Source organism: Gorilla gorilla, chromosome 12 (genome assembly GCF_029281585.2).
Source record: "Gorilla gorilla gorilla isolate KB3781 chromosome 12, NHGRI_mGorGor1-v2.1_pri, whole genome shotgun sequence".
In the NCBI taxonomy this organism is placed as follows: Eukaryota; Metazoa; Chordata; class Mammalia; order Primates; family Hominidae; genus Gorilla; species Gorilla gorilla.
In genome coordinates, this window is record NC_073236.2 from 112,992,474 (window position 1) to 113,017,818 (window position 25,345).

A 25,345-nucleotide genomic window follows, 5' to 3' on the forward strand; every position below is an offset into this window, starting at 1 on the left:
ACCCCAGCACCTTCTGTCAAATACTCCTTAAGAGAACAGCCTCTTCCAGGGCATCCGAGAGATGCATGATTTGTTCTCCGAGGCCCCACTCTCTGTCCCTCTGGCTACAAACAGCCCTCAGGCCTTATCTTGACTGATAATTTGCAGCCTGTTGAGCTCATCCTGAAGCTGACAGGTTTTTCCCTAAATAGCACATTTTTAATTGATTGCACTCCTAGACTTCCTTTTACTTTCCACTCCTACCTTCTGGGTCTACAGCCTTTACCACATCATCCAGGGCATGGTCCCACTTCCTGACCTTACTTTGCTCTCACTATAGTATCCTGACAAGAATCAGACATTCAGGCAGGCAGATCTACATTTAAATTCCAGCTCCATCACTTATTAGTTGTAAGATCTTCAGCAAGTTACTTAATCTCCTTGAGCTCCGTTTCTCCATTTGTAAAACGGAGATAGTAATACCTCCCTCATGGAGTTACTATGAGAATTAAATGACATACAGCATATAAGGCACCTAGCCCAGTGCCTGCACATAGTAGGAGCCCAGTAAATATTCATGAGGAACAAGAAGCATAATTTGTAGGTAGCACTAATGCGCACACTATGTGCCCTCTATTATGTGTATCAGATGCTCCAGAAGAAGAAATGTAAGCATCTTAAGGAGCTTAGAGTCCAGCTGGGAAACAGGAAAGGAGAAAAGTTCAGTTTTAACAGAAATGACTTCAAAATACTATGAGACTACAAGGCAGCAAGAGATAGTATTCCTCGATGCGGATGGAGAGCAGCACGTGCAAAAGCAGCCCAGTGGAGGGAAAGGTCATGTTAGGATAGGAAGGCTGTGAGCGGTGGATAGGCATGATTTGACCAGGCCAGGATGCTCCAAGGTAGGAAATGGTGTAGCAAAGTCGGGGGCACAGTTGGAAGACAGAGAACAGGCTGAGGTTCGGGCTGAGGCAGGTCTGATTAGGACCAAACTGTGGGGACTTTGATTAATCTGATTCCATCACATCGGCAAAGTTTGTCAACTTGTGTGGGTGGAGGTGGTGGTAGTGAGGGAGTTTAGGGAGTGTGAAGTTTAGGAGCACATTTACAGAGAGGAGTCAGGCCACACTGCCATCCCTGGACATGTCTGGCCCAGGATGGGAGGCTGTCGGGGTAGCTGGGATGCACTTGATCTCTGCTGTAAGCCACGTGCAGCCACAAGCAGGCTCTGGGTGGAGGAAGAACATGAACACTGGACTTTGCAACATTACTCTGGCTGTAGTGTGCAAGCTCAAGGGCAGTGCTGGGATGATGGACCTGACTGGAGGCTGGGTTGGAAGAGACATATGTGATTCATGTTTCTTGGAAGAAGCAGCAAGCTTTGATGACAGACGAGGAGGTGAAAATAAATAACAGGGGAGGTTTTATGCTTGGGTGACTGAAAAAATGGCATCAGGAGAGAGAAAATCAAATTTAGGGGGAAGGGAATTTTTAGACACATGGAGATAGAGCTGATCAAGAGACATTCAAGTGTTGATGAAAATTGCTAATAATTAACATCATCAAGCACTTCCTGTGCCAGTTTAATTCTCCCCCAAATAGGGGCCATTATTATCCTCATTGTTCAGATGAGGAAACTGAGGGCTCATATTCTCATCTATTAGGCTGGAGGGACCTTCTTCCCATTCATTCAGGAGAGGGGTGGCTAAAGATGGAGGTGATCAGAGGAGACTGGGAGGAGAGCTGAGGAAGCACAGGTCCTTTGTCCCAGACTTCTTAGCAGAACTGGAAATAAAGCCAAAATCCCAGATGGAAGGTTTTGGGGGAAATCAGGAGTGTTGGTCTGAGCCAAGGTGAGGCTTAGGAAAACCATTTGGAAAATGCACCGCAGAGTCAACCAGAGAGGCAGTAACAGGGCTTGGCTGAAGTTACCATGCTGCTGTAATGGGCCCACTCTGAACCAGGAGCTGGGGCACAGAAAGCACTCTGGAAGAGCTGAGGGGCTGGGAGCCCAGGGGTCAGGGATGGCTGACAAAGGGGTCCAGGCAGAAGTCCAGCACAGCCACAAAATGGGAAGGGGTCCCAGGGCATGCTGAGTTTGGTTTGGAGCTCAGAGTGACATTTGCATTATTCGGTTTGTTAGAAATGCAGTTCAATTCTCCGATGGTCCATGGAGGCAGGGCAATGGTGGGAGAAGCCTGAACTCTGGAGCCTGACAGACCTGGATTTGGTTTCTGGCTGTATCCCTGAGGAGTCCCCTGGTCTTTAGCAAGTAGGCCTGGCTTGGGTGGATGGGGTACCATTCCGTGCAGGAGGTATCCCTGGAAGAGGAGTGGGGTTGTATGGAGGACACGGAGCGTGTTAGGTTAGGCTTTGGGGCATCCAAGGCACAGTGTCCAGTAGGGAGGTGCACAGAGGTGGCTGGGCTGCAGCTGTAAATGGGAGTCATCAGTAACAGATTACATAGGAGGAGAGGGTGGGTAAGAGGAAGAGACACTCTGGAATAGGACCCTGAGAGGCCACAGCATAGGAGAGCATCAAGATTAAGACAAGACCAGGAAGGAGACTGGGAAGGAATTGCAAAGAAGTAGGAGGAAGCCCAGGGGTATGGGGTTATGGAAGCCAAGCAAAGCCTCTTACCAAGGCACAGAAACTTCCTGGGCTCACTGGCTTCAAGAAGAGGTGAGCTCCCCTTAGAGGTTAAGATGCAGGCCCTCCCTGGGAGTCCTGAGTTCCTGCTCCCCATAGGTGAGTAGCCCAGGGACCTTTCTTGTCCCAGGGACAAAGAACACATCTGTTCAGGAAGCCCTGATTTCAGCCTGCCCTGGCTCCTGCTTAACAGGTGGACAGATCTCAGGCGCACCCCACACTGTCAGCAGCCACTGCTGAGAAGTGAGAGAAAGGTCTGTGATTCTGTGTGAAATCCCTGCTTCCCCTCCTCCCTTCGGCCTCATCAATAAAGAACAGGCCTGATTGGCGTGAACCCGGGAGGCGGAGCTTGCAGTGAGCCGAGATTGCACCACTGCACTCCAGCCTGGGCGACAGAGCAAGACTCCGTCTCAAAAAAAAAAAAAAAAAAAAAAAAGAACAGGCCTGATTGGTAAGCTGTAGGGAGCAGCCAGGTCATGCATGGGTCAGGAGGCTGTGCAAAAGCCCCTGCCCCTCCTTCCCTTCTGTCACAAATTCCTAAGTACAAAGGGGCACTGGCTCCAGGGCTGCCCCAGCAACGCCTGGAAAGACTAGAGGACCCCCCCAGGGAAAGACGGTTCCGAGGTCTGCAATTCTCACCCCTGGAGGGCTTCAAAGCAGCAAGGGGGCGCTCCCTTATAGAAGGCTCTTGGATGAAACTAGACCCAGAGAGAATCTACTGGAAGGGTGCAGACCAGCCCAAAGACCTGGTCCCTTTCTGCCTCCTGCATCAGCGCAGCGAGGTACTCTCCCATCTAATCTTCACAGCCATGTGAAACAGACATGGTCATCTTCTCAGTTTTTGAGAGACCAGCCAAGGCTGCGATCCAGGTATTTTTACTCCATATCCCAGATTCTTCTGTAATACTGGAAACCGGTCTGATGCTGCTGCTGAAATAGTAACTCGGCACAGAACCTCCCAGCCTGGGCGATCCCACCCTGGCTTCAGGGTCTCCCAGAGGGTGTACTTAAAATAGAACACTGATAAGTTAGTATATATATCAGCTCTAACACTTTTTTTTTTTTTTTTTTTACATTTTGGAACTAGAAATACATGAACACCCACTGGTGAGAGAAATGTAAAAGCATGCATGGTTTTTATGGTGAGACACGAGGCACATTTCCATGCTGAAGACATTTCCTTTAAGCCCTGGAATGAATTGGGTGAATTCCCAGACATGGCAGATCAGTGAGTCCCAGGGATACAGAAGCAGCCTGCTAGCAAAAGTGACATCACTCTCACTGAAGTCAGCAGGCCACTGTGGCATTAGCTCCTGGGTTTAACACACTTTCAGGAAAGAAATTAACATTTACTGACAGCCTACTATGTGCAATGTTGTTAATATTTATTATCTTATTTGATTCTCAAAATGACTCTGTAATGGAAAGCAGGAACTCAAATAGGTATTTGTACACCCACGTTCATAGCATTCACAGCAGCTAAAAGGTGGTAGCAACCTAGGTATCCATAGACAGATGAATGGAGAAGCAAAATGTGGTATCTACATACAATGGAGTATTATTCAGCCTTAAAAAGGTAGAACATTCTGACACCCGCTGCAACATGAATGAATCTTGAGGACCTTATGCTAAGTGAAACAATCCAGTCACAAAACAACAAATACAGAATGATTCCATTGATATGAGGGACCTGGAGTAGTCAAATTCAGAGACAGAAAATAAGATGGTGATTGCCAGGGACTAGGGGAGGGAGGAATGGGGAATCACTGTTTAATGGGAACTTCTTATTTATTCACCCTCATCAATAGAGAGCCAGTGGGGAAGATGAAAACGTTTTGGAGGTGGGCAGTGGTGATGGTTGCACAACAATGCGAATGTACTTCATGCCAAAGAACCATACACTTAAAAACAGTCAAAACGGTAAATTTTATGTTGCATGTAGTTTACACAATAAATACTTTTTAAAATAACTCGAGGGGAGGGGTTACTCCTGTCATTTTACAGATAAGAAAACTGGGGCCTGAGAAAATCACATAGCCAGACTCTAGAGCCCCCTGGTTTCCTTTACACAATGCTGGAGTAGCCCTGGCCTGACGGAGGGGCTCCCCAGCTCCAAGATTCCTCAAAGAATGGAGAAAAACCCAAGTGAAATTGGACCTAACTGCAGCTTAGAAACAGAGGGGTAAGTGCGGCTTGGGCTTGAATTACAGGGCGAAAACTGAGAATTGTGCCAACATGTAAAATGATGAAATGAGGAGCTCCAGGCTTCTCTCTAATCCAGAATGATTATCTTCACTGCCGAGCATCCAATTTAAATTCATTGTGTTTAATACAAAGCCACAGTACGGAGCCGGCTGGCTCCCGACATGCGGTTTCCATGGAGACTGGAGAGGCTCCTCAGAGGAGCTGTGTGGCATAGGGAATGTGGCTGCCAGCTTCCGGAGAGCCGCTCTGAAACAGAGCCACACTGAGAGGCCCTTTGTCACCCACATCCTTAGCAAAGCCCCTTCTAACCCCAAAAAGGGACGTTTACAGGCCAGCAGGCCATGATGATGTCTATTAAACATCCAGGCTACCCACGGATGCCAGAGAGCAATAAGACACATGTAACTCCGCTTTCTCCATCCTTCAGCTGCCTCAACGTGGCAAGACCCTCATTTTAGTCCCAAAGCTAAGGTGTGACAGTGCCATAAAGCTGACGAGAGGCCGCCCTGGAAACGTGGTTTCCAGGAACGGGGGCTGTGAGTCAATGGGCGGCAGACAGGCCTGCCCTGCCCTTATTAGCTTGGCAAGTTATTTCACCTCTCTGGGACCCTGCTTTCTGCCTGCAAAGGAAGGATGATAAGATCTGCCCGAGGGGCCCTCAAAGATCAAAATAAGTGATGAATGGGTGTGGAAGTGCTCTGATGGGTGGGCCTGAGGTCTGGACCTGACAGCTCAGGGGCATCCCGATTGCAGAGGGGTTGGGGGATGGACGCCTAACCTCAGGTCCTGTGAGAACCATGTGCTGCCACGCACCAGCTCGGGGTCTGGGGTCCCAGATCCCCTCAGGGGCTGAACACACCCCATTTTGAGCACTGTATTTTCCACCTGGTGGGAAAAATATATTCTTTGATGGCCACTAAGTCTAGGGCTTTGAGATTGGGAGCCAAAGTGCTCTCCTAAACCTAAGTCCTGGAGTGTGTTTTGCCTGGCAGTGTGAGAATCAAGGCACTAAACCAGAAAAGAGAAGCTCCAGCCCAGGCCTGACGGTAACAAAGGATTCTGTAAAGAATGGAAACCTGACTGAGGGAAAGGGAGTGGGGCGATGGTTCAGTGGTTAGATTCAGTCCAGGAAAAGTTTAATCCCAATCTAGTCCTTTCAGGAGCCCCCAGCCTACCCCTCTTCTCCACCAACTCTAAATCTAAGGCAAGAGGAAGCATGCGCCCTTCCCCTTGATGTCATTGTAATTTACTTTAAATTAGACATGGATGATACGAAGACAATATATTTACATCAATGTTTATAATCATGTCATAGATTTTTCCCTCTAAATAACTTGAGAAAATTTTAAAGAAAATTCCTGACTTTTAGCCAACAGAAAGGGACCATGTTAAGGACTGAGAATGTTGATCAAGTGCTTGGTTAATGCATTCGTTTCTCTATGTTTTTGATTTGCAGCCTGCACTAAACTATTTGTTTCCAAGGACATAAAATAGTCATACAACTTTGAAAAAGAACAGAGTTGGAAGACCTACACTGCCCGCTTTCAAGACTTACTGTAAAGTTACAATAATTAAGAGACTGTGGTATTGGTGTAAAAATAGACAAACAGATCAAAAGAAGAGAAGAGTCCACAAATAGGCTGGCACATGTATGGTCAATTGATTTTTGACAAGGGATAATCTTTTCAACAAATGGCTCTGGAACAATTGGATAGCCATTTGCAAAAAAAAAAAAAAAAAAAAAAAAAAAAAAACATAGATACCACATACCATGTATAAAAATTAACTTAAAACAGATCATAGACTGAACTGTAAAAGCTAAAATTACAAACTTCTAAAAGAAAACATAGGAGAAAATCTTAGAGACCTTGGATTCTGAAAAAATTTCTTGATTATAGCACAAAAAGCATGAAGTAGAAATAAAAAAATCGATAAATTGGACTTCAAAATTAAAAACTACTGCTCTTCAAAAAACACTTAAGAAAATGAAAAAGTAAGTAACAGACTGGGAGAAAAATTTGCAAAACATATATCTAATAAATGGCTTGTAATTAGACTATATAAACAACTTTTGGGCTGGGTGTGGTGGCTCACACCTGTAATCCCAGCACTTTAGGAGGCCGGGGCAGGCAGATCAACTGAGGTCAATCATTCAGGACCAGCCTGGCCAACTGGTGAAACCCTGTCTCTACTAAAAAAAAAAAAAAGAAGAAGAAGAAAGAAAAAAAGAAAACAACTCTTATATTCAGATTTTTAAAAGCCAACAACTTACTAAAACATGGGTAAAAGGTGTGAGCAGACACTTCACTGAAAACATATAGAAGGCATATAGGCACATGTAAAGACATTCAACACTAGTCACTAAGGAAATGCACATTGTAACCACACTGAGATACCACTACACACCTATTAGAATGGCTAAAATTAAAAAGACTGACCACAACAAGTGGTGGGAATGATATGGAGTCACTACTGATGGGGAAAAAAAAATTGTTACAACCACTTTGGAAACCAGGTGGCAATTTCTTAAAAAAGCTAAATGTAGACCTACCATACAACAGACACATTCCACTTCCGGGTAATTACCCAAGGGAAATAAAAGCCTATGTCCACACAAATATATGTATATGAATGTTCACAGTAGCTTTATCTTTAACAGCCAAGAACTTAATACTACTGAGTGAAAGAAACCAGACAAAAAAAGGAATGCATATCGCATTGCTCCATTTATATAGAAATAGTAGAAAATGCAAACTAATCTATAGTGACATAAAATAGTGGTAACCTGGGGTGAGAGCTGGGGGAAAATTACAGGAACACAAAGAAACTTTCAGGAATGGTGGATATGTTTATTATATTGTGATGGCTTCATGATGTATGTATATGTCAAAATGTATCAAACTGTATACTTTAAAATGTGCAGCTTATCAAACATTAATTATACCTTTTTTTTTTAAAGGTGGCTTCCCAGGTTACCTAATCATGTTCTCCTCTTTCTATACATATTCTTCCCAACAGTAGAGTTCACTAACATTTACCAATTTTTTTTTTGTTTTTAGACAGGGTCTTGTTCTGTCACTGGAGTGCAGTGGCATGATCGTAGCTCACTGCAGCCTCAAACTCCTGAGCTCAAGTGAGCTCAAACTCCTCCTGCCTCAGCCTCCCTAGTAGCTAGGTCTATAGGTACACACCATCATGCTTGGCTAATTTTTGTATTTTTTGTAGAGATGGGGTTTCACTATGTTGCCTAGGCTGGTCTTCAACTCCTGGCCTCAAGTGATCCTCTTGCCTTGGCCTCCCAAAGCTTTGGGATTACAGGCGTGAGCCACTGAGCCACTGAGCCCCGCCTTGTTTAATTTTATTTTAAAATATTAATTGAGAATACTGTGGATCGTTTAAGTCTAAACAGGAAAATTATTTATGAATTAGGGGTAGTATTTATTAATCTCTAATGGTACTTCCAGCTCTAAAATTGTGTGTGTGAGAGCGAGTGTGAATGTGAGATGGTGTGTGTGATGTGTGTGCGGTATGAGTGAGAAACAATGGTCAGTGAGAACGTTCTTACAGTAGTTGGCCCACAGTTTTATATTCATTTAGTTACTAATTAAAGATCCTTATAGGGCTTCAGTTTTAGTCAACAAGAAACAAAAAAGCATCAGAAGGAGAGAAAAATGTGGCTGGCTGCAGTAATAACCCAAGGGAACAATGAGGCTGAAACTATCCAGGGGAGAGGATCTGGCACCTACGCAAATTTCTACCTGTAAATGAACCAAGATATGTCCCTTATTTTCAACACAAATATGGCAACTTCAAAGGTAACCTCTGTGAGGTTTGGGAGAACAGATATTTCCAATTGAGAAAAGGCCATATTCAAATATTTATTGAAATATTAGAAAAGATACGAGCTTAATTTAAGAAAAGAAAAAGAGGAAGAAGGGAGAAAAATGGAAGAAGACAGAAAAATGGCATTCATGTGCAATATGTATCATTGAAGTGCACATACAGTATATATTTTTCTTCTTCCTTTTTTCCTTTTATAAATTCCAGTGGATGACAGCATAAAGCAAAGCTTCTTGTACTAAGCATGAAAGATTGCCAGGACACTTGGCCTCAATCACAGAGGGTGTATTTATTTTATTCTGAATCAAAGGTTTTAAAAATGCAATAATCTGCATTGATAAATTCTTTGCAAACACTATTCTAGAAGTTGAGGAGCTGCTTGGTCACCATAGGAGGTTTTTTCCCAATACTAGAGATACAAATTTATAAGAAACGATAGATCTCCTCATTCACATCAGTTCTAAGAAGGATCAACCTGGCCTACATTTTGGCCTACCAATTAATGTACACGTAGAATGAAAGTTGCCAGCAAGGTTTTGTTAAGCAAGTAGCTGGTTTGAAGCAGGACACCTTTAAATAGCTCCTGATGCCTGCAGAGTTTATTACTGGCTATTTCTGCCTTTAAGAGAAAGAGAGAAGACAGAAAATTATCTAGAATTTATCACTATTACTATCAGACTGTGTTTGAAATCTAAAACACACGCAGAAATTCAAACGCTAGGAATGAAATCCAGTTCTTTCAGTTCCTATTTGATGCTTAACTGTTTTATATGTATGCTCGTACAAATGGATTTTTAAGGGATCTGACTTTGATCAACATGATCTATTTATTTATTTAACAAACACTCACATAATGCTTAATAAGCACCAAGTATTCTTTTAAGTTCTTTACAAATAATAACTCAATTAGCACTTTTAAAGACATACGACAATGGAGGAACAGAGAGATTAACTTGCCCACATGACATAGCAAGCAAATGTGGAGCTGAAATCCGAACTCCAGCATTCATAGCCCCAGTCTGTGCTGATAACTCCCACTCCATGCTGACATCCATTTCTTGGATGTCGACTACACCGTTAGGGCTACGCGAGCTCTGTGGCTAGTCACAAGTTAAATCGTGGTCTCTGCTCCTCAAAGGGTCTTCAATCTTGTTGAGAAACAAACTTAACATGGGAAACAATTTGAAAGCCCTAGGATGACAAGTTATTTCAGCTGGCGAGAAGAAAGTGATATCCTGGAGCTGGGTTAGCTGGAGGAGGAGTGCTACGAGAGGCTGTTTGCCTTGAAGGAGGGGCTCTGTGCAGGGGCGGAGAGAGATGGCAACAGGCAGCATGGGATGTCCATGGAGGGCATCTTCCTGATGGATGGGTGCGTGTGGGGAGCAGCTGGCCATGAGGGGTCGATGGGAGGGCAAGGTCAGATCGGGGGTTGCCCAGGGGGAAGATCCATACATCCAAACTTGATGTCTTAGACAACAGGGAGCCATTGCAGGGACACGGCATCAGGCATAGAGAGAGCCGTGAGGTGAAGGGGGGCCAAGGTGATTTTTTATTTTAAAAATGTAAATGTGGGCTGGGCGCAGTAGCTCATGCCTGTAATCCCAGCACTTTGGGAGGCTGAGGCTTATGGATCACTTGAGGTCAGGAGTTCGAGACTAGCCTGACCAACATGGAGAAACTCCGTCTCTACTAAAAATACAAAATTAGCTGGGCATGGTGGCGGGCGCCTGTATTCCCAGTTACTTGGGAGGCTGAGACAGGGGAATTGCTTGAACCCAGGAGGCGGAGGTTGCAGTGAGCCAAGATTGCACCACTGCACTCCAGCCTGGGTGACAGAGCAAGACTCCATCTCAAAAAAATAAAATAAATAAATAAATAAATAAAAATGTAAATGTGGAGTTTTAAAAAGGTTTAAGTAAGCCGAGCATGATGGCTGACGCCTGTAATCCTAACACTTTGGGAGGCTGAGGCAGGAGGATTGCTTGAAGCCAAGAATTCAAGACCAGCCTGGGCAACATAGCAAGATCCGGTCTCTACAAAAAATAAAAATAAAAAACTTAGCTGGGCACAGTGGCATGTGCCTGCAGTCCCAGCTACTCAGGAGGCTGAGGTGGGAGGATGGCTTGAGCCCAGGTGGTTGACGCCGCAGTGAGCTATGATCATGCCACTACGCTCCAGCCTGGGTGACAGGGCCAGATTCTATCTCAAAAAATAAATAAATAAATAATGATTTAGGTAGCTTAAGCAAAATAGGTGGAGTGGAGATATACTAGGGCAAAATGTCTATAGGATAGCCATGTTTTTGCATGTGACTCCCTGCGGTAGGCAGAATTCTAAGATGACTCCCAGTGACCCACGCCCCTGTATAACTGCATCTCACTGAGTGTGGGAGGGATCTTGTGAATAAGATGGGAAAACGTACCCATGATTAGGTTATATTCCATGGCAGGAGATTATCCTCAGTGGGTCTGGGCTAATCAGGTGAGCTCATAAAGGTATGGGTTGGCCAGGCACGGTGGCTAACGCCTGTAATCCCAGCCCTTTGGGAGGCCGAGGCAGGCAGATCACGAGGTCAAGAGATAGAGACCATCCTGGTCAACATGGTGAAACCTCGTCTCTACTAAGAATACAAAAATTAGCTGGGCGTGGTGGCAGGCGCCTGTAATCCCAGCTACTCAGGAGGCTGAGGCAGGAGAATCTATTGAACCCGGGAAGTGGAGGTTGCAGTGAGCCGAGATCGTGCCACTGCAGTCCAGCCTGGTGACAGAGCAAGACTCTGTCTCAAAAAAAAAAAAAAAAAAGATATGGGTTTTTTTCTTGGTGAAAGAGATTCTAGTCAGAGATTTGAAACAGGAGAGAGACTTGAGGTGAGTCTGTTGCTGGCTTTGAAGATGGAAGGGGCAGGTGGCAAAGGGTGCTGGCAGCCTCCAGGCACTGAGATCCGCCCCAGGCTGACAGCCAACAAGGAAACAGGGACCTCAGTCCTTGAACTCCAAGAAATGGAATTCTGCCACAACTACAGGAGCTTGGCAGAGAACCCTGGACTCCAGATGAGAATGCAGCCCATTGACACCTGGATGGCGGCTTGCGAGGCTCTGAGCCGAAGACCTAGTCATGCCGTGCCCAGATTTCTACCTACAGAACTGTGAGTTAATAAATGGGTGTTTTAAATTGCTGAACTTGAGGCAATTAGTTACACAGCAGAAAACTAATATACCCTCTACAAGCAGACTAAGTACCGATGGAGGGGGTAGACGGATGTCCTCCAGGTGGCAGGGGAGGGGAAGTCACTTCATGAAGCCTTCACAGGGCTCTTTACAGCCTACGGGTGAGTCACAGAAGAAAGTGGAGAGAGGAGCCCAGCTATGCTAATCCCAGCCCCCACAGCTAGGCCGGAGGGGTGGTGGGGCAGCAGGAAGAACGAGCATGGAAAACAAGCTGGGAGGTGAGGGCCGATTCCCAGAGAAGGCCTGCCAGGGTGCCTGCTGGCCAAGCCCAGGGACACAGGTAGCATGGGCACTCGGTGCACAGTGGAGCAATTTCATTGTGAAGCCAAAGTGGGTGGATCTTTTCTCAAGGAACTGGAAGAAAAGAGCCTGGGGTGGAAGCAGGTAGTCCCAGCCTGGGGACTAGCATTTATTGTATATGTATTCTGTGACAGGGACTATGTGAAGCATTTGTCATGCATCATCTCATCTAATCCTTACAAACACCATTTATACATAGTAAAAACTGTTCAGCTCTAAGGCGCTGACATCAGTTATTCCTGCAGGGAGGAGCAGCATTTCATAAAGCTACTGTCTTGGGCAGGCAGAGACCTTGCTCAGCTGCCTGCCTGATGCAAATCCATTCTGAGACACCCTCATCTGGTCCAGCAAAATTTGGGGCCACAGAATAGCAAGAGAAATATTTGCATACAGCCAACCAAGAGGCCACAGGCTGAAAGGGGGTGATTGTTCAGTCCTGAGGTCTCAGGAGGCCCTGAACAGGGTGGTGAAAGGCTGAGAAACCTGCCTTCTGGTCCAACTGGCCCTGGGATGTGGGCTACTCATGCATCCTCAAACTCCTGTTTTTGTTTTTGTTTTGAGACAGGGTCTCACTCTGTCACCCAGGCTGGGGTGTAGTGGTGCAATCACAGCTCACTGCAGCCTCAACTTTCCTGGGCTCAGGTGATCCTCCCCACTCAGCCTACTGAGTAGCTGGGACTACAAGCGCACACCACCACGCCTGGCTAATTTTTGTATTTTTTGTAGAGATGGGGTTTTGCCATGTTGCCCAGGCTGCTCTCAAACTCCTGGGCTCAAGTGATCTTCCCCGCTTGGCCTCCCAAAGTGCTGGGATTAGTGGCATGAGCCACAGCGCCTGGCACGTTCATGCGTCCTCTCTGGGTCTCCTATCAATGGGTGGGTGGGACTAGATGATTTCTAAGGTGTCACCCAACTTCTTGCAGGGATGGAGAGATAAGAAAACTTGAGAATATCAATGAATAAGCAAGACCATATGAGTCTGGATCCCCATGAGCAGGAAGTGTCATTGCAGAGCTTAAAGACGGGAAAGAAATTTTGGCCAGAATTTACCAGAAACAGAACACTGGAGTTGAAGAAAAAGAAGAAAGGAAGTGAGCCACATTTATAGGCTTCATTCCACGAGAGCGCATTTTGAAGACAAAAGTAGCAAAAGCAACTTGCCAAGCGGACAAACAGGATCCTTGGTGAGGAAGTTGGCAAGGCTGGGCACCAAAAGGAATTTATTTATGTCCTAGCGGCACATACCTCAGGGCCCTACCAGATGGGGTCCAGAACTCTGCAGTGGGAGGGCAGGGAGGGGCAGGATCCTCCATGGGGGTGAGGGGTGGCAGGCCACCCTAGCCTGCGAGACTGGCTGTCCCCTAGGCCGATCCCATGCTGCACAAGCACTCTTGATTAGGATTTGGCTTCCTCCACAGGTTGACTGTAAGATACCCCAATGCTAATTTTGAGTTGGTGGGAAGCTGTCTCTGGGACGAGATAGCCTCTGGCACAGACAAGAGGGACTCTCTGGACCCTCACGGAAGAGGGCCAGCCCCAAGTGGACTGACTTCTGTTTGATGGCATCTCTGCTACTGCCAACTTCTCTCTCACTGATGATTGCCATAGGTACAGACGGGAGGTCAGGACACCGGGTTAGGGAACTTAACAAGCACAGAAGCTCTGGGCCCTGGGCTGGGGTTTGGGAGCCCAGCTAGGGGGTGTTGCAATGTGAATAGAGAGAAGCAAATAAGAAAGACCAGCAAGGTCAAAACAAGACAGGCCCAAGCTTCCCCAAGGCAGACCCAGGGGATTCGGATGTCAGCCCTGGCTCACAAGGTGAGGGTCAGACAGGCAACAGGAGTACAGCCTGTGCCACTCAAACCTCTCAAAGTTCCTCAGAATCACCAGGGATGATGGGGAGGACACAGACCTAGAGTCAATTGGGCTGGGCTGGGCTGGGCTGGGGACTGGACACTGGATCTTTCAAAAATTCCCCAAGTGGTTTTGTTCCAGGAAAGGGGTCCCTATCCAGACCCCAAGAGAGGGTTTTTGGATTTTGTGCAAGAAAGAATTCAGGACCATTTTACAGTGCAAAGCAAAAGCAAGTTTCTTAAGAAAGTAGAGGAATATTTGGGAGGCCGAAGCGGGTGGATCACGAGGTCAGGAGTTTGAGACCAGTCTGGTCAACATAGCGAAACCCCGTCTCTACTAAAAACACAAAAAATTAGCCAGGTGTGGTGGTGTGCACCTGTAATCTCAGCTACTCAGGAGGCTGAGGCATGAGAATCGTGTGAACCCAGGAGACAGAGGTTGCAGTGAGCCGAGATCTCGCCATTGCACTCCAGCCTGGGTGACAGTGTGAGACTTCATTTCAAAAAAGAAAAAAAAAAAAAAAAGAAAGTAGAGGAATAAAAGAATGGCTACTCCATAGACAGAGCAGCTCCAGGGCTGCTGGTTGCCCATTTTTACGGTCATTTCTTGATGATATGCTAAACAAGGGGTGGATTATTCGTGCCTCCTTTTTTTAGACCATCTAGGGTGACTTCCTGATGTTGCCAGGGCATTTGTTAACTGTCATGGCACTGGTGGGAGTGTAGCAGTGAGGACGACAAGGGGTCACTTCTTGTGGCCCTCTTGGTTTTGGTGGGACCTGGCCGGCTTCTTTACCGCAAGCTATTTTATCAGCCAGGTCTTTATGACCTGTATCTTGTGCTGACCTCCTGTCTCATCTTGTGACTTAGAATGCCTTAACCATCTGGGAATGCAGCCGAATAGGTCTTAGCCTCATTTTACCCAGCCCCTATTTAAGATGGAGCTGCTCTGGTTCACACATCTCTGACAGTTCTGATGTAATTTGCTTCCAAAGGGTGAAAATCACTGGCCTAGACAGCGGTCCTTAAAATATGTTTGTAGGGATAGGGAGGCAGAAAAGGCACATAGGAAGCTTATTCAGTTGCACGTGTCTGTCCTCTCTATCAATATCTTAGTGAGGGGCTGGTACCTATATTTATTTTTATTTTACCACATACCTGGTTTGCTTATGAATGCTTGTAGTTTTAAAAACCTGATTCTGATATTTTCACCTGGCCCTGGAGAGCCATTGGTGGGTGGAGCTCAAGAGCCTGTAAGAACATTCTTTACTCTGTAATACTAGATACGTATGAAAGAGACTAAGTGCAACATCTACTTAAGCAGAATAATAATAATATGAGACCCCGCAACCAGACTAAAATTCTGGTCCTTCTGAACACAGTTGGTGTCACTGGCTCTCCCTCCTCACTCCCTCTCCCCCTGCCACCCCACGGAGATAACCTCCTTTTTGGAATGAGGTCTGTATTGTTAGCCAGCAGGTGGTCCTGGCACCGTCTGGAAACCCTACTTCTGGGCCTGGGGAGGGCGGGGCCTGCAGGTGGTGGGGTGTTGTGGGGGTGCTGCCGGTGGCAGGGAGGAGGGTCAAGTGACCAGGCTGTGAGCAGGGGAGCCAGGCAGAGCCTGCCACAGCCTCTTTCAGAGGCCGGGGCCAGCAAGGCGTGGGCTAAAGAAGTACTGGAGAGAAATCCCTGGAGATCAAGTACAATGGAGGCCCAGATGTTCTCAGAAAGGCCAGGCTTTCAACTGTTTTGTTTTCCTAGTCCGGCTGCTGCTGCTGCCAAATCAACAAGCAGACGCTAGCTGGGGTGGGGCGGGGCGGGGGTGGGGTGTTGTGTGCAGGGTTCAGGGCCCCGCTATCTGTCTGACAAGAACAAAAAGATGCAACTTGATCTCTCCTTCTTTCTTGGCTAATCGTTCGGGTGAGATTTTCCTTGGGATTACTGTTCTATTATAAACCCAGATGCTTAAAGTGAATCAACCTTTCTTAGAGCATACTAAGTAGGTCAGCGGCGGTCCATCAGGGTGCACGGCCTCTGCATGGGTGCCACAGGCGGTGTGAATAATTAAATCCACCCGTCCCCATCAGCGTTTCAGTAGAAGAGCATTTTCTCTCCGCGGGAGATTTTCAGAAACTGGGAAGCTACACCATTCGGCTGCAGGAGCCACAACGTAAAGGGGAAATCTTTGTGTGGAGTGGAGGGGTCAAGGGCAGGAATTTCAGGACTCTGGGCAGGATCTACTAATGGAGTCCAGGTAGGACGAGGCCACCACGACAGAGGCTTAATGTGAGGGCTGGGGCACAAGGACAATTACAATCTTGCTTAGGGCATGGATATAACAAAGTGTCAGTTTAAGTGATACCAGCTGCCAGGGTGGCCTGGGGTCTGTGGTCTCTTAAATTCCCTACAACTAGGGCCTGACATGGACTGGGGCTCCTGAGGCAGCCTGAACCTGCAGAAATGGGAGATCTGGGGCCTTTCGTCACACAGGGGCCTTTAGATGTTTTTTGGAGGCAGCTGCTTGCGTGGATGAGAAGCATAAAAGATCAAGAGTTACCCACCACCTTGCATAAAGACACGTGTGCAGAGCTCTTCATCAGCTGTAAAGAGCTGATGGTTCTCAGGGGAAAACCAGTCACTCTTGGCTAATGAGGCCCTAGCAGATGACAATGTGGAAAATGAGACAAAGGAGGCCAGTCTGCCCACCGCGAGGTTGGTAGACAGCATAGTGACAGTGTGGCATCTGACCCTGGCCTAAAGGACTCCTCCAAACAGGGACAGTAACTAGGAAGGTGCATTTTTTAGTGCAAGGCCTGAGCATGCTACAGGATGGACCCCAGAATGGACTGGTGATGTCAGTGTTAAATACTGTGGCCTCTCTTACACTACTGCTGGGAGCATAAATTGTTACAACCAGTCTGGAAAACTATTTGGCATTACCTATTAAAGCTGAACCTAAGTGTACCCTATGGGCCCTGCAATTCCATTCCCAGGAGTATGTGCCCAACAAAATGTGTACACACATGTTTGCTGAAGATGTGTACAAGAACATGTTCATAGTGACAATGTTTGTAATAGCTTCAAACAAGCAATGACCTAAATGGCCACTGACAGAGATAATTGCTATGTGGTATATTACTCAGTGGAATAGTATTAAGCAATGAAAGTGAATGAATTTATGAATTTTTGAGCAAAAGAAGCCAATGCGAAGGTACATACTGCTTCATTTCATCTACATAGACAAAACCAAGCTCTGATAAATATACCAAAACCACTGACTTACACACTTTAAATACATGAATTGTATGATATGTAAATTATATCTCGATTAAGCTGTTATTTAAAAAAGCCTATTAGAAGTCAGGATAGTGGTTATCCCTGATGGGAACCTGTGACTGGAGGAGCTTCTGGGTGCTGGTAAAATTTGGTGTCTTGACTTGGGAGCTGGTTACAAGTGTATTCAATGGTGGCAATTCTGTGTACTTACAATTTCTGCACTTCTCTGTATATATGCTATACTTCAGTGAAAATGACAACAATAACCGCAGGCCTGGCCTGGCTCAGTGCATGAGGATGGTGAGCTGGATATGCTCACTCACTTCAGAAAGGTCCCGACTGTCACCAGGCACCCTGCAAGAGGATCCTGAATTTATGAGGATGGGGCTCCCCATTTCATAATCAAAACATCAGTTGCAGGGCCCGGGAGAATTCTCAGAGGAGAAAGCAAGGAGAGTCGGCCTACCACCTCTCTTCCCTGGACTTGGCTAGAGTGAGCAGGTGTAGCCCTGATGCCAGAGGGTTAAGCCAGGGAGCATCCTTGCCTTGGCACAGTCGGACAATGGCTACTGTGACTCCTCATAGCCCAGCCTTCCAAGGGTCTGGTCTGCAGCCCCTGGATTGGGAAGGGGGCCTGTCCTCAAGGAGACCTTAAGGGCCATCTGCTTGAGGTGGGGCTGGTCCATCAAGCTGTGTCCCCAGGCCCAGCCTCTGCCTGCACACTTACGGGACAGCTACTCTAGTTCCAGGTCAGTCCAGGCTCTGGGAAAGCAGAGGAAAATGGCCAGGCCTTGCTCTCAAGGAGCCCACAGTCTGATGTCCGGGGAGAGGCCAGCATGAGATAGAAAATCACAAGGAAGAGGGATGACAGCAATGACAGAAGTGTCTGGAGCACACGGGAAGGGTAAAAAAGCCCATTCATGGCTCTTTTTGCAGAATGTAGTTTCCTCCTAATTTTTCTTCTGAATTTTTGTACTTGGCTTTCAGGAGCTTACAGTAGCTCAGGTCCAGCTCAGTAACTGTTAAATATTGTCAATGGTAACTCACTCTGAAAAGAGAACCCACCACCAGCAATTTTCCGGTTGTTTTTAAAAATAACAAGCAAGCTAGGAGAGGTAATAGAAGCTGTCTCATCATCTAGAAGAAGCAAATTTGTCTTTCAGTCTTTGGGAATTTAATTCAGTTTATCATATATAAAGAAGCCCATCAGACCAACCCACTCCCCTACGTAATAACAAACACCAGCTTATTCTCTTCCTCTAGGTTTGTACTACATGACATAAAGATATAAAAATAAAATCAGTTCTCAGCCTGGGTACTCGGGTAAATGATCTGATTAGCAAAACCAGCCTAAATGCCTCCTTTTCTGTAATCATGGAAATCTGTGACGTTAAGCCGGAAATCCCTATTGTAGTTGCCACAGTGGCCCTGACACACCCTTCTCCTGCCAGCAATACACTGGGAGCACCTGGCTCACATGAGTGTAGTCTGGAGCAGCCCCAGAAGCAGAATAAAAAAGCCAAAGAGGAAGCCACCTTTGGCAAACAGGAGCATTACCTTGGTCCCATGGTAGAAGTCGTCCACGCACGTGGCATTCATGAAGGTCTGGTGGAAGTGGGTGCTGGTGTCGATGCCACCAGGGATCACCAGTTTTCCTGTGGCATCAATCACCTTGGCCCCGCCAGGGATCATGAGCTCGCGGCCCACCTGCTGGATGATGCCATTCTCGATGTAGACGTCAGCCTCGTGGGTGCAGTCATCGTTCACCACCTTGCCTCCCTTGATGAGGATCCTCACGCTGGCTGAGTTGGCAAGCATGTTCCTACAAGAAGGTGAGCATGGTCAAGGTCAAAGTCCCTTCTCACTGTTTCCAGTTTCCCATCCCTCCTATCAGAGCCCAAATTCCATGGTCAGGGTAAGTGAGCAGAGAAGAGGAGGAAGTTTCCCCTACAGCCAGCGGGAGTCACAAGCCTCCCACTGGCTTCCCAGAGGGACTTATTAGGAATCAGGACACGGCAGCAGTAAGGGAGAAGCTGGGGCCTACAGAAACATCATGTTTTACTTTCCCAAAATGCTATGTGAGCTCCAAAGCATTTTCACATCTACTATCTCATTTTCTATCTCTCATATCTCATTTCTCATATCTCTACTATCCCCAAAACAACCCAAGGCATTTTACAGATGAGAAAGCTGAAATTGCTAAGGAATTTATGGTTATCAAGTAGCCAAGTCGAACCCACATGTCTTATACAACAAATGTCTCCCTTACACTGCACGGTATCCTGAAAACACCAGAGCCTCTGGGGGTGTGTCTCAGAGCTGAACTCTCCAAATCTCACAGCTGTTTAATTCATGACATTCCTCAGATGGATTCTGCTTCCTTCATGCTCATATTTTGGCTTCAAGAAGTCCACAACCAACACTTAGCTCCACAGCTGGTTGCACATTAAGCTCACCTGAGTAGCTTCGGACAACTATGTATGACCAAGCCCCACCCCCAGAGATTCAGATTTATTTGGGCCAGATTGGGTCCACAGCATCAACAGTTTTCAAAAGCTGGAGAACTTTTTCAAACATTTAAAGAAGAATTAATACTGACCTCATCCAGAAAACAGAAGAGAAGGAAACCCTTCCCAATTCATTTTATGAAGCCGGTATTAGCCTTATACCAAAAACCAGACAAAGACACTACAGAAAGAAAACTACAGAGCAATATCTCTCGGGAATATAGATATAAAAAATTCTTGACAAAATATTTGCAAACAGAATTCAGCAACATTTAAAAAGCATTAGACACCACACAAATGGGGTTTATTCAAAAAATGCAAGGCTGGTTCAATATTTGAAAAACAATCAGTGTAATCCACCATCTTTACAAACTAAGGAAGAAAAATCATAAAATCATATCAACTGATGCAGAAAAAGCATTTGACAAAATTCAACACCCATCCATGATAAAAAACTCTCAGAAAAGTAGGGAGAGAGGGTAGCTTCCTCAACTTGATAAAGAACACCTACAAAAAAACCTACAGCTAACATCAGATTTAACGGTGAAAGGCTAAATACTTTCCTCTACAGCAGAGGCAAGGATGTCTACTTTTGCCAGTGCTAGGCAACGTAGGTTATTCTAGCCAGCACTATAAGGAAAGAAAATGAAATAAATGGCATATAGATTGAAAAGGAAAAAACAAAACTGTCCCTCGTTGCAGATGACATGATGATCTACATAAAAAATTCCAAGAAATCTACCAAAAAGAAATCTCCTAGAACAAATAACCAAGGCCACAAGTTACAAGATCAATATACAAAAGGCTACTTTTTTCTGTACACTAGCAATGCACACCTGGTGTCACCAGAAAAAGTGAAATAGGCATAAATCCAAGAAAACATGTATAGGTACAGACAACAAAAGCAAAGATAGACAAATGGGATTGCATCAAACTAAAAAGTTTCTACATAGCAAAGGAAACAATCAACAGAGTGAAGAGAAAACCTACAGAATGGGAGAAAATATTTGCAAACTATACATCTGACAAGAGGTTAATATCCAAAATAAATAAGGAATTGAAAGAGCCCAACAGCAAGAAAACAACTCAATTTAAAAAGGTGCACAGAACCTGAATAGACATTTCTCAGAAGACATACAAATGGCCAATAGATTTATCAAAAAGTGCTCAACATCACTAATCATCAGAAAAGTACAAGTTAAAACCACAATGAGATTATCACCACACACCTGTTAGAATGACTATTACCAAAAAGATGAAAGATAACAAGTGTTGGCAAGGATGTGGAGAAAAGGGAACTCTTGTACACTGTTGGTGGGAATGTAAATTAGTATAGCCATTATGGAAAACAGTATACAGAATCCTTAAAAACTTAAAAATAGAACTACTATATGGTCCAGCAATCCCACTGCTGGGTATATATCCAAGGGAAATGAAATCAGTATGTCGAAGGGATATCTGCATTTCCTTGTTTGCTGCAGCATTATTCACAATAGCCAATATATGGAATCAACCTAAGTGCCCATCAATGGATGAATGGATGAAAAAGATGTATATACGCACAATAGAATACTGCTCAGCCATAAAAAAGGGGGAGGTCCTGTCATGTGTAATAACTTGGATAAATCTGGAGAACATTAGGTTAAGTAAAATAAGCCAAGCACAGAAAGACAAATACCACATGCTCTCACTCCTATGCGGAACCTAAAAAAGTTGATCCATAGAAATAGAGAACAGAGGCTGGGCGCGGTGGCTCATGCCTGTAATCCCAGCACTTTGGGAGGCCGAGGTGGGTGAGTCATGAGGTCAGGAGTTCAAGACCAGCCTGCCCAAGATAGTGAAACCCTGTCTCTACTAAAAATACAAAAACTAGCTGGACGTGGTGGTGGGTGCTTGTAATCCCAGCTACTCGGGAGGCTGAGGTAGAGAATTGCTTGAACTGGGGAGGCAGAGGTTGCAGTAAGCCGAGATCATGCCACTGCCCTTCAGCCTGGGCAACAGAGCGAGACTCCATCTCAAAAAAAAAAAAAAAAAAAAAAAGAAACAGAGAACAGAATGGTGGTTATCAGTGGCTGGAGTAGTTGGGGTAAAGGGGAGTTGGGGAAATGTTGGTGAAAGGATACAAAATTTCAGTTAAATAAGTTTAAGAGCTCTGTTGTACAACATGGTGACTATAGTTAATAATAACATTATATTCTTGAAAAATGCTTTGAGTATGGCTATCAAGTGTTCTAACCTCTCATTATATGAGGTAATTCATCTATTAATTAACTGGATTTAGTCATTCCACAGTGCGTATGTGCTTCAAAACATCATGTTGCACACAACAAATACATACAATTTTATCTGTCAATATAAAAAAAGAAAAAACACACATAGGACTTGTATGCTGAAAACTACAAAATGCCAATGAAAGAAATCAAAGACAATCTAAGTAAGTGGAGAGACATACCATGTTCATGGATTGGAAGACTCAACATAGTGTCAATTCTCCCCAAATTGACATACACGTTTAATTCAATTCCTATTAAAATCCCAGCACAAATCTTTTGTATATTATTGTCAAAATGTATGTGGACTGGCAAAGGAACTAGAACAGCTAAAGCAACCTCCACAAAGAAGAATAAAGTCAGAGGAATCAGTTTACTTGATTCCAAGACATATTACATAGCTATAGTAATCAAGACTGCATGATCTTGACAACTATGGTCAACGGATTTTTGACAAAGGTGCAAAAGCAATTCAATGAAGGGAGGACAGTCTTTTCAACAATTGGTGTTGGATATTCATAGGCCAAAAACCCAGCCTTAATTTAAACCTAAAATCTTATATAAAAATGAACTCAAAATGGATTATGCATCGTAACCACATTTGACACCACTGACTACTCCCTCCTCTGTAGAGCTCCCTTCCCTTAGCATTAAATGTAGCCATGCAGTGAAGTGGAGGCAAGGACCACAGAAGATCTTGACCTCTGCTTTGGAAATCAGTGAGTCTTTGATGAACTCTGATTGAAGGCAAGTTTGTGGAGACTGTGTATACAGTCGTCAAGATCTCTGTGAGTAAAGAAAGCCTAGAAACGGCCCAAGGAGCATGGCTGAGGGAAAGTATCAATTTTAGGACTAATATTTTTCAGGGAGTGAAGAAGGAGCCAAGGGAGAGATTAAAGGTCTAAGAGATCAAGGGACTATTTTTGATGTGAGCTCCCGAAGGAGGTAGCATAGAATAATGGCAACCATCATTAACAGAAGGCCTCAACAAACAAGGCCCTCACTTGTCAATTTACATGGCTTGCTTGATTAGATCCCTCCAACAATCCTGTGGGGAAGGTATTATTATGCCCACCTCGCCAAAGAGGAAAGAGATACAGAGAGGTTAAAGTCAAAGGCTTGTAGGAGGAGGTGATGTGCAGATGCAGAAGAGACAGGCATATAAGCGAGTTTGCATTCTGTCTGCTCTGCAAAGTTGGGGGCTGAGAGCTCGTGGGAGTGGTACAGAATGAGTGGATTTGAGAAGAGTGTGAAGATGTGGCGGAGCCACTGCAGGGACCTGGGAAGTGAAATGGGGTGCACATAGGAAATGGGGCCAGTGCTGAGGGCAACTCAGATAGCTGTGGTCATGGTGAGTTGCTTAAAATTTCCATCCAGGGGGCACACTTTGGTTAATATCCAAAATAAGTAAGGAATTATCTATAATAATAAGGATTTATATTTATAATATGAATTATAATTATATAATTATAAGTATATAAAATTGTTATATTTATATTTATAATATAAATTCTAATAAGGATTTATAATAATAATAAGGATATGCAACTCTCTTGACCCTTAGGTATCTGAACAGAAAATATTTACATTCAGGCTTAGAAAATATAGGACAAACTCTGACCATCAGGAAGGAGATTACGCCATTGCAGTGTGTCCTTGAGGTAAAATAAAGCCCACTTTTATACGCAGTAAATTTCTCGTTCTTCAGGGCCCAATTGTCCCCTCTTCTGAAAAAGTTTTCTCTGACTCTCTTTGTGCCTTCACTAGATCCATTGCCTTCACGGCACTAGATTCTCTCTCCACCTATGGAGTAGGGTCCTTAAAGGCAGTCCTATCAGTCATCTTTGTCTCCGCCTGCTCCCCATCCTCAGCATCCAGTACAGAATACTCAAAACTGGTGAATAAACGAATAAATAGCCCCATCTACTTGTTGCACTCTAACACAATCAAAATGGTTTAAAGCAATGAGTAGTAGACCAATTCCATGTTTGTTTTCAGGGATATTTTGCAACTCTATGTCCAGGATAAGGCTCAGTTTTCCTAACACAGCTAATTACGGTGAATAGAACAAAGGAAGCAACATATTTTCTCTCATCCTCATCATTTAACTTTGTCTGTCACCAGGGAAGTTCTGGGAAGGCTGTGTCCCAGGATGAAAAGGCCTTGGGGATCTATTAAAGGAGTACCTCTTGTAAGGGCACATGTCAGATATTTGGAGATCATAGCCTGTTCTCCTGGAAATGGTTGGTTTATTTTTTGCCAAGTTGGCCAGGCTCAAGTGCATGGAATCTCAACAACAAACAAGAAAGCTTATATGGAGCCTCAACCACCAGGTTCTCCTGCTGTAAGGAAAGCATGGCCCTTGGGGGCTGCTGCCTGAGGGAGTGCTGGGAAAGAAAGCAGGTGGCTGGGAGTGACAACTGTACTCCAGGAACATCTGCTCCCTGCAGGGTATCATTCTGACCTCTGGGGAGAAGAGGCCCTGCTCCCCTAGAGTGGAAGGTGACAGGGCAGAGAGGCCGTGGGGAGTTGGACTGGAGAGACTAGGGAAGAGGGGACAGCCACAGCCACAAGCCTATTGTCTGGAGCTGGGGTGAAGCTGAACACATGTCAAGGGATCTTTTGTCCTAAAACCTAAAAACTGGAGTTTTAATTTCATATGCAATAATAAGAAAATGGGTTTGGTTCTTAGGTGGTGGATAGAGCCACTCTGGCCACAGGAAGCCCAGAAGTCTGAGATGCATTCTCTCTCTCTTATTACAAAGCCAAGCCCAAGTGTGACTAGGAAAGGAGAGATCCAGGTTCTTAGTTTGCTTTAAAAGAGGGAAATGGGCTAGGTACAGTGGCTCATGCCTGTAATCCCAGCACTTTGGGAGGCCAAAGTAGGAGGATCGCTTGAGTCTAGGAGTTTGAGACCAGCCTGGGCAACATGGTGAAACCCCGTTTCTACAAAAAATACAAAAATTAGCCAGGTGTGGTGGCATGCACCTGTAGTCCCAGCTACTGGGTGGTGGGTGGGAGGATCGCTTGAGCCCAGGAGGTTGAGGCTGTAGTGAGCTGAGATCACATCACTGCATTCCAGCCTGGGTGACACAGCAAAGACTCTATCTCAAACAGAAAAAAGAAAAAAAAAAAGAAAGAAAGAAAAGAAAAAAAAAAGAAGAGAGAAGTGATGGTGATAGTAGAGTTTGCTGGAGGAAGAAACAAACCCAATGCTCTGTGCAAAGATATAATCC

The 25,345-nt window shown here is 45.1% G+C and overlaps 1 protein-coding gene across 2 annotated transcripts in view; it reads right to left on the bottom strand.

Annotated features, from left to right (window-relative positions):
* The window catches only part of DPYSL5 (dihydropyrimidinase like 5), a 102,616-nt gene that overhangs the window by 32,684 nt on the left and 44,587 nt on the right, over positions 1-25,345 (bottom strand). For both annotated transcript variants that reach the window (XM_019021503.4, XM_019021502.4), the window contains exon 2: positions 18,890-19,154. In XM_019021503.4, the coding sequence (XP_018877048.1) occupies positions 18,890-19,150 (261 nt within the window). In that variant the 5' untranslated portion in view covers positions 19,151-19,154. The remainder of the gene's footprint in view (positions 1-18,889; positions 19,155-25,345) is intronic.